The sequence below is a fragment of the Dendronephthya gigantea genome, unplaced genomic scaffold (assembly GCF_004324835.1).
Source record: "Dendronephthya gigantea isolate DGI-Jeju-01 unplaced genomic scaffold, DenGig_1.0 000092F, whole genome shotgun sequence".
Taxonomy (NCBI): domain Eukaryota; kingdom Metazoa; phylum Cnidaria; class Anthozoa; order Malacalcyonacea; family Nephtheidae; genus Dendronephthya; species Dendronephthya gigantea.
In genome coordinates this window covers 774,491-784,946 of record NW_021163102.1, presented here as the reverse complement: position 1 = coordinate 784,946, position 10,456 = coordinate 774,491, and the positions used below count along the sequence as shown (strand labels likewise).

Here is a 10,456-nt window from a genome sequence, read left to right as displayed (position 1 = left end):
TTCGTTGAAATAACGACTGTAAACACGTGTTCAACGAAAAACATATAAAACCATCTAGATAAAAGTTTCATGAGCATTTGAATCTCTAAAACGCGTGTTTAAAATCAAGTTGCGATTTGTGATTAGGTGTACCTGAGAATTTCAAAAATGGAGAAAGCCAAGAAGACAAAATCAGCTTCAAGGCAGTGGCCGGGACAGAAAGAATTTCAGCAAGCACAACTTCTGGAGTTTATCCATCACGATTACGAATCCGCACGCCGTTATTACGAGAAAGCATGCAAAGTTGGTAATCCCTTTGCCCAGTATCAATATGGCTTGTGGTTTATGGACGATAAAGGCGAACGAATTAAGCCTGACGATGTAAAAGCGAGAAGGCTGTTCGAAGCCTCTGCAGAAAATGGCCATGGCGTCGCTCAAGTTGCTTTGGCGCAATTGTATGAAACCGGCCGTGGTGGATTGAAGAAAGACGAGTCAAAAGCCTTCTATTGGTATAAGGAAGCTGTAAAAAATCCTGCGTCGATTGCTAAAGAAAATATTGGAAAGATTAATAACAAGGTAAGGGTCGTCAGTAATCAGTCATGCTAAGCGACCGCCAAGTGTGATCTGACATTGTCAGGTAGCCAACAACAATGCCCAGGAAGGTGAAGACAAAAGTATACCATCGCCCTTTAACCATGTGCGTCTGTGTGTAATTTCCAGATTACAGGGAGCTTTAGTAGGCGGAGATCCCGAGGTAGGAAGCGGTAAAGAAAAATGTTACAACTTTGAAGAAATTACAATTTGCAACTCTTGTTAGTTAACCTGCCTTTGTTACACAGATTGGTATGATGTATATGGAGGGTGTTGGCACGATGAAGGATGTTACCAAAGCTATAAAATGGTTCAAGAAAGCTGAATCATATTCTAGTTTGCCTCCACCATTTCAATCTCTTATCGAAACTCTTGCCCAAATCAATCCAGGTGTGTGTTAATGTTCTGAAGGTTTACCAACCTCTTTATACTTTTTTCTCCTCTTGTTAAAAACAAACTAATTAATAGCTAATTGATCTCATCTTGTCTAGGTGCTCCTCGCCAGAAAGAGGCAGATAAAAGATGGAGTGTAATGAGTGATTATATTGACAAATTACCCCAAGATGAAAAACCCAAAACATTTGGTTCATGGACTAAAGTTATGAAGAAATGTGGCTATGGAGTTCATGAGCAATATATTCTTCAAACTAATGAAAATACACCATGCAACTTCCCAGGTACAAATAATCAATTCTGGTGATTATTGAACCATATAGGAAAGTTGAGCATGGAAAAGCATGGCCTAGCTGATCAATTACAAAATACACAATTCACTGTCAAAACAAGCTGCATGTGCAAGCTCTGCTTCATGTCTTTTCTATATCGTTGGTTCACTTGTAGTTGTACTGCATGTTAGTTACAACTTCTGTGTGTGATAAATACAGACTAATCACAAGTTATTTTCCCTAAGAATTCTTGGAGCTGAGTGGTGGTAGTTTCCAAACTTTGGAAACGTACGAGTTGCAGGATGTTAAAGAACCAAAGCGAAAATGTGGTTATTGTGATAAAGAAGAAGGCGATGATGTCACATTAAAATTATGTTCCAGATGTGCGCAACCATATTGTAGTAGAATTTGTCAGAAAAGTGACTGGCGTGCACATAAACCAGTCTGTAATGCTGTTCATGAGAATCTATGATGCTGCAAGAGTTGAAAATTAAAGTTTATAATAGAAAATAGCAATAGAAACATAAAAAAGTTATGTTAGGTCTAAGACTTCTGTGTTTAGTTGTTAAGTTTTGTACAGACTTTGTTAAGTTTTGGGTTTAGTCATCTAGGGCAGGTTTTTCATGGTTAAATTTTGCAACATTTTGAACTGGATAGACATGCAAAAACACCACCAGAGAGAGAGAGAGAGAGAGGGGGGTTATATAAGCTTTGATCACCCAGTACAAACTGTAATTAATATTTTGTTACATTGGTCTATTTTGAAATATTTGCGCTTAGCGCATTTTCAAATATATTAAGAACTGCACAAAAAAAAGTAAAACGTGATTTTGTAAAATAATTGTGCATGAAATAAATTGGATGTTACTGATATTTATAAAATAAGAGTATATATATATAAATATATATATTATAGTTCTGTTTAGTTGTAAATTTTGTTACTAAACTTTCTATTGAAAAATACATGGTTATGAAAACATATATTGTAGTCTGTACGTAATTATTTTTTCCTGGTTAGCTATTGTTTTTACGAGTATATGAACATTAATATATGAAAATACAACCCCCCTCCCCTCCAAACAGCTTGTAGTGACGGCCGTGCAGGTCCACAGTCAAATAGAAAACTGTACATCTTCCCGACGCTGTTTTTCACATTTTTCGCTTGAACTAGTTAGGCAATTTACTTGTGCTGCCTTCATCATCTAAAGCCAACACACACTTTCCAAATTTTTTCTCGGGCAATGAAAGATATCCTTCAAACAATGAATTACATTGCCCGCCTTGTTTCTAAGCTACGTACTGTTTTGTGTTCACTCCAGCAAATTCGGTAAGTGTCTAATTTGGCAATTATATTTTAAAACGTTCTAATTGTGCATGCTAAAGAGTAAAGTGTTCATGCTGATGATATATACTGGTTCCAAGTACATAAAAAGCTCTTACGTTGCAGCTGCTTTCATTATCTATATAGTTTGGAAGCCGTTAAAATTCCTCATTTGAAGGTTCCTTAAAGCTAAGTTTAAGAATAGTAACGGCTTAACGCTGTTGAGAAAAACCGAGTTTTTTAAACCTTTTTTTCTCACATTAACTTGTATTGCACTTGAATCATCCAGTTCAGTTGACCTGTAAACTGACTGCGTATGCCGCAAACGACGTGAACTAAAAGTGATGAGATAATGAGACGATGAGTGGTCTGAGACCGACACGTTTCATCAGAAAAGACCGGCATGGACAGAACTTCAGAAGACTCTCCGTCCTAATTTGTGCTTATATCAGACTATCAATGGTTTCTAAGGGTTCCATGGATCCCTTTGAGATGTAGATTATCGGTCACTAAAATAGTTATTAAATACGCGAAGATTTGCCAGCTGTCTGCAGATGGTAAGGCAGCAAGAAAATATTTACTCAGAACATCACGAAGAGAACTGATGCATCCATGCAACTCTCAATTGCAGCCAACTATGAGTGACACCCTGGACAGAACATGCAAGACCGAGTCTAACTTTTGAGAATGGATTTAAAAATTTCCACGCAGACGCAGTTAATATTTTTGTCCGTTGTGAACATAAGCTTCACATTCTCTGGGACAGCTCTAAACACTTTGGTTATAGTCAGCCTTTTAAAGTCCTCGCAACTGCGAAAGAAATTATGCAATTTTACGATCATGATGTTGTCGTGTTTCGATTTACTCGCAGTCGTGACAAATCACCCGTTATTGGTCGTTCAACTTGTCCTGTGGTTAAATGAAAGGCATGATTTATCAGAAAAAATGAAGGTTCACTTATTGTGGGCGAATGTTTTTAGCGGATATTCTCTGTACGCAATATTAATTATGAACATTGAACGCTATCTGGCCGTATCGTATCCAATCTTTCATCGAGCATCAGTAACCAAGCGTATGTTGTTAAAAATGACCGCAGCAATAGTCATCTTAACTACAATATCATCAATAGTTGTACATACAGGAAACGGCGGAGCGTTTACTGCCCAAGTGGCTTCAATCATTTTCTTCGGCACGTATTTCCCCCCTTTCATTTTCATCAATTACAAGTTATTTAAAATCTCAAGAAAGATGCGCAAGAACAATACAGTATCACCGGGGAAAAAATTCACAACTTTGAAAAGCATTTCAACCTGTTTACTCTCAGTTGCCTGTCTTGTGATGCTGTACATTCCAGCCAGTATTTACATCGTGTTCAATAAAAATCCAACTTCAACTAATGCAAGATTGTCCTACCTTTGGGGAGTTACTATATTCACAATGAACAGTACATTCAATAGCTTGATTTTCTTTTGGAAGAACAACGCCTTACGCACGGCAGGGAAAAGGGTGCTAACGTCAGGAATGCAATTTTTATATCGAGTATGTTGCAGCCCTTCGAGCGATCAATTTGCGGCGCGATAAAACTTTATCAACTTTATGAAAGTTTATAACAACTAGCAACTGATTAGACAAAGTAAATTATATCTGCAATGAGGCGACAAGACGACGTCCACTCTGCCTAAATAGTCTTTACCATTAGAAGGTATTGAGGCATGATTTCATTAACTCGACACTTATTTCCCATCATGAAATGACACCGGCCCCGTCACTTATATCCCACCAAAAATAGAGAATCCCGAAGAGGTCTAAACGACGAAACTAGCGGTCGCCAATTGACTGATATCAGTGTTTCAAGACTAGATCATTAAAAAAAATTTTTAACCTTTAAATTTTATTAGTATTTCATCATTTAAACACTTTAATGAGGCATGATTTCAATGCTCCCTTCACACTCATGCATGCAGACGAAGAAATATTGTTGGTTAAAACAGTCAAAATTTACATATACTTCTCACAAACTCACTGTATAACAAGGTTATACCTTCTCAGGAAAATACTCTGAGAAATTTAATTTGTCATTCATGTAAATACATCTTATTTAACTGAATGCACCACTAATTGCAAGAGATTATTATGCGGCGATGTTGTATATACAATGTGACATTGCCTGGCCGACAGTTGACTGAGCGTTGCACATAGAGTGTCAAAAATGTCAGGAAGTCTGAAATCCCCGGTGACAATCCAACAGGTCGATATTCCTCATCTCCACGAAGAGTATTTGGGGGCACACGATCGAAATACATCAAGAGCCAATCAGCTCTACGGAGGCTAGGAAACGGAGGCTCTGGAATAATCCTATCCAGAAGCCAGTTCTGAAAGTATTACTTGTAATTCGCTGTGTTATACAACATTCCATATGGCGTCAACGACCAATCAGAGTCATTTCTAGTTTCGATTATCCCAGATTGCCTCCGTTTCACCGCTGGAGGATCGCAGGCTCTGGGATAGAGATTGGTCTAGAGGCAGAGCGACTCACATGCAGTGAACTCAAATAAGACTGGAACGCTCACTCTCTGACTTTCCCTCATTAATGAGTGGCGGATCGAGAAGCCTTTCTTGTAGGTATATGATCCAGGCGCGGAAATTTCAAAGGAAAAATAAAATTGCCGCCATTTTACCTACGAAATTTCAGAAACTGGCCTACAAGAAAAGCTTCAGTGTCCGCCATCTTGGCTTCAAACGACAGAGTGAGCGTTCCAGTCTTATTTGAGTTCACTGCTCCCATGCATGCAGTCTCGAAACCAGGCCATCCTGCTGCAACCAAACACTATTTTGAGGCGGGAACGGGATTGCGGGCGAAGATGCTATTTATTTGCATGCAATTTTAAACATGTCAGGTAATGCGCGGGTTACCATCGGCCTGGCGACTCGCTATGAAAAGTTTCAGTTAATTAAAGCAAAAACGTACAGCCGGTATATTTTCTTTATATTTGATTATTCTTCTGAATCCAAGAGGATCAAAGAATTCGAATTCCAAGACTTTTTTTCGGCCTCTACTAATACAATGCATGCAAGTAAGAAATACGCACGGAAATACACCCTGATATAGTGTTTAGTGTCCATTTAGAAAAGAATATTTCAACATTAGTTCCGTTGCTAACATCTGATAAGGATAGAACATAGTTCTATGCCTCAGTATATATCGTGAAGACTGGCCGTTTAAAAGAAACCGGAAGTGTTGAATATAAACGTTACAAATATGTGACTGCGTGGAACATATCAACGCATTTCGTCAACTGTCTGCATTTGGCTACGTTACAGGAATATTTTAACTATATCGTCTATGCCGGGTTAATCAGTCAGTATTCACGCTCAGTAAACTCTGAAATAAAAATAGTCCAATATAGTTGAAAGTGTATAATTAATCATCTGGAACAAACAATTCACTTTCCTCCAAGATCTCCGCGCCTTTATTGGAAACGAAAGCTCCAAATAAAACTGCTGGGACAGTGAGAAGAAACACCTTTATCAAACCAAATTTAGTTTGCTTCGGCTGGTTTCTCAACGCTCCTGTGTTGGTAAATTTTCCTGTGTACGGAATAAGATCATCTGGTCTATAGTAGTTCAAACATCTTCTGCTGGGCATCGTCTTTCCAGCGTTGCTTGACAATATAATCATTCGTCGTATTGACACAAAATTCAACATTTCCGTAGACTATTTGCCCTTGTGTCAGCTGTAAAATGTCCTTTCAAATGAATACAAACAGCAATCGTCGGTTATAAATCAGTCTTTATAATTCATTCGAAGGTACAAACTTGAAACTCCCCAAATTTTCGCCTTCTTCCCGCTTCTATTCTTGAAGCGTACTTTTTTAAGTAAAGGACTGTACTGCAAATAAACCGGTATTAAACAGCCGTCATTCGATTGATGCTTACGCGAGGTACAAAATTTTAAAAATTCTGCCTTTTCCAAAAAGAAATTATAGACGGTTGGAAAAACAAGGAAAAGTTTTAACCGGTTCGTTTCGGACACACTGACTCAGTACGCAATCGGCATAGTCAGTGATCTACAATTGTTTCACAAATGTAAAACAAGACGCTCATTTGTTGTGAAACAACATGCAAATAGTTGTAAGATGAATATTTCATGAGGCTGAAGATTATTTTCATAAAATCGAAACTGAAATTCGGCACAGTGCTCTTATCAAAACTGATAATTATTAAGCAAAATCGCAATATATTCTACAAGTTACCACAATTACAACTTACAAACTGACAGTATTATGTATGTTAGCAAAATAATAAAATTTAATCAGGAAACGGATATCATTTTTGATGAACCCTATGTATATATGTATAATATTCGAGGTAAGCGATTCAAGTCTTGAGCAGGTGGCTCCATTCTTACAATATCAAAATAAACGGAGAAAACCGCAGTCACTTACACATATATTAAGCTTTTTTATTTTAATTTCGGCATATTAGCATTTCGGGCCATTTGCACATTGTGAGTATCAATCTTGCTGGGATTTTAATGCGACTCTATACGTATATATATAGCAAATGCAGTTTTATACAGGCATGTAAGAGGTTGGTGTCTGGTCATGTCGAAGCCGAAGGAAGAATAAGCTTTGCCAAACTCTGCGCGCGGTGCAGATTCTTGATTAAAATTTGCCTGGCCCTAGCCGAGAAGAATAATTAATATACTTATATCTAGGTCACGAAAACCGCACTTTCTTTCATCAATGATTTTCGATTAACTCGTGCACTGTTAACCTCAAAGACAAAGGTACTATAAAAGCCGACCAGTTCACTTGGCCCGACTGTAACTTGGCCAAAACCAAGTTTCTTTCTACGTTTAATATTCCTTTTACTGTTGAAATAGACTTCAGATAACAGATTTGAAGACTGGACAGCTGAATTCAGTTAAGAGAAATACTGTTTTTGATTTCACAAAAAGATATCACACGTTTGTTTTCGGTATTAAAATTGGATATTGTATCCCGCGTCGCCTCGAATTTGTCTTTGGAGAAACGAGAGCCGCTTTTTTTAGCTCTTCGCCTAAAGAAATAAAAAATTCCCAACAATCTTAAGACAATTCAGTTCATCAATATGCTTTTAAAATGGCTGTAACGCAGTCAACATTGTTTAAGGCAGGACGCTGTTTACTTAAGGATCAGCTCAATCTGGTGATGATGAACTCCCCTCCCCCACGTCAAGCATCTTATAAAAGGAGAAAAAATTGGACAAAGACCGCAAAATTCAATTCCTCATGTCGGTTTGGGAACACTATCAAGTCTCTTTACACCTGCAATTTTTGCCGCTATTTTCTTGTTTTGATAAATGTTGAAGAGTGGATATGCATGTCAAAATGTCGAAAAAAAGGAACATAGCCATGTAATATTCATATCCACGTAATATTCATATCAATTACTTCACTCGTTTGCACCTAGACCTGTCTTGTTGGAATTTATTGTAATTTATAAGTCGTTATTCGGTTTTTCATATGTCGGATTGTCGAAAGTCGGCGATGCTATATTATCATTCTTCAAGGGCAGTGCTTGCTGATGAATGAAGTGTTGTGGTTATTTTTAAAGGAATTTTCTTCGTCACCGATTATACTAATTGATTTTAACTCCTAAATTTCACTTTTTTCACAAAAAGCGCCTTTTTTGAATGTGCCTAGTTTGACATAGCTATAGCTATAATCCAGCTTAATTCAGTTCTTTTTTTACTACGGCCGGAAGCGTTTAACTAATTTAGTTGTACACTTCCAGCCGTAGTAAAAAAAGTATATGAAATTGCCAAATTCGCCTTTTTTGTTGCCTAAATTAAAAGTTGGTCTATTATCCATTGTTTTAGGAATTAAATAACCACGGGGGGCAAAAACTTCCTGGGCCCACCATGCCTGATACATGAAATAATATCGGCGGTGAATAGTGGACCTCTCGAACAGGACGAACATAACTTTTTGGTTGTTATTGAATTTTCGGTATTTCCCCGCTGTTTTATAGTACAGTCGGTGTTTTGCACTACAGTACGTGGCACTTAAGTCTTAACATACAAAAAACATATTAACACGCATGTATAGACACCATGCATCAAAATTCAAGGCAAATTTCCTTACTTCCTCTTATTTTCGCGTCGCACTACTAACTTAAACTCGATTTCTCTCCGGCATAGTATTTACACATCTATGGCTATGCAATTTATTGATATGGCCCTATATAAACGCAGAATTTGATACCTGTATGGCATTCATTTTAAACTGATTTAATTCTTTCGTTGAGCGCGGTCACCATGCACGATGTGTGTGGAGTATAGTGGTATATAGCTACATTGTAATCCTGGAGACAAATCTAACTGTCGGATTCCATTTCAGAGAGAAAGTGAGTACAATATACGTATAAAAAGACGCCTGCTCGGGTGCTTACCCCGCATGCAGCGAAATATGATGCAGTTACGGAGAATGTTGCCTCTATAAAGCAAACTTCTCACAAGCATAGTTCTTAGTTTATAAATTGCAATCATTGGCCATTGAATAAAGAGGAAACAAGGTATTTACGCTTCCCTTAGACATGCAGAATAATAACAATTACTCATTTAAATTGTTGGATACAAGCATAGGAAAGTATAGCTACAAGTTCGCTAATATACATGCAGTAGTCCCCCGCTAACTCAAACTAAATCCAATCCCCCTTGGATTTGGTAATGTTCTTTATAGTAATTTATACCACGCTTAACTCGAACTCCTCTCTAATTCGAATGAATTTTGTCTACCCTTGGTCGATGGAAAAGAACCGGTTAACGCGAGCTTTGATGAAATGTATATAATTGATTTTAAATTTTAAAAGATTATCTGTAGTAGCATGATTGTTATTGCATGATCTAGAGTTTTTTAGTTCTTTTTGTAACGACGTCTCTACCGTATTAACTCCAGTTAACTTTAATGTCCAGTTAACTTTTATGGTGTCGCTGCTTTAATCAGTATTGGATTTTTTATTATAAAAATATCTTGCATTTTTCGGCTGCAAGTGCAATATCACTCAATTACTCGATCAAAACACAGGAAGTTTTTGACCCCCGTCGTTTGATCCCCTATATATAGGAAATTCCTGTATAACGAATTGCAACACAATTTTCTAAATTTCAAAATTTAATTACCTATATATACATATATACAGGTTAACCTCTTTACATATAAAATCCTAACCAAGAACACAGTCATATGGTATATTATTACTGCCATCCCGTATAGTAGAGACACATTTCTCTTTCTTGGATTTGTTTAATTTATGCTCGAAAGAGATTTGTTTAATTTATGCTCATCAAGGTAATTGTTTTCTGAACGGCACTTATATGAATCATTTTAATTGATCCTGCACGAGTATACTGAATTTGAAGAGAACTACTCACACGAACTCGGTCCGCAAATGTCAAATCGACAAATGGATAGATTTGTCCATCATTATTCGTTACACAATATTCAATAACTTTGGTTAAGACGTAAAAAGATATATAGTCGAAGTTCATGCAGTTAACATATATATAGTAGCCCAATTGAACGCCTAAACAGGCAAGACAAAATCAAAACAAAATATTTTGTTTCAGCAAAATATTTTTACATGCGACATAATCGAATATACACAGACACTATAAACAAAATCTGGCAATGCATTCGATAAAGATATATATACTAAATATGAGCTTGCGGAAACTTTCACTGACTTTGCAAAAAAAATAGTCCGGCGAAGCTCATGCAGGCTATAGTAGCCCGAGTTAACGCGGAAACAATCGTCTTATTATAAATTAACGAGACCACACAAACAACTTAAACAGCTAAACGTTTTGCTTCAGCAAAATATTTCAGCTTATTTGACTTTGTGATGCAAAATTGAGA

General features: G+C 37.1%; 1 protein-coding gene across 1 annotated transcript; it reads left to right on the top strand.

Moving 5' to 3' along the window:
- Nucleotides 1-16: 16 nt before the first annotated feature.
- LOC114533525 lies at nt 17-2,038 on the top strand. Its single transcript, XM_028555055.1, has 4 exons — nt 17-555; nt 819-960; nt 1,062-1,247; nt 1,481-2,038. Exons 1-4 carry the CDS (start codon nt 148-150, stop codon nt 1,705-1,707), a joined length of 963 nt encoding a protein of 320 aa, XP_028410856.1. The 5' UTR covers nt 17-147; the 3' UTR covers nt 1,708-2,038.
- The last annotated feature ends 8,418 nt before the right edge of the window (nt 2,039-10,456 follow it).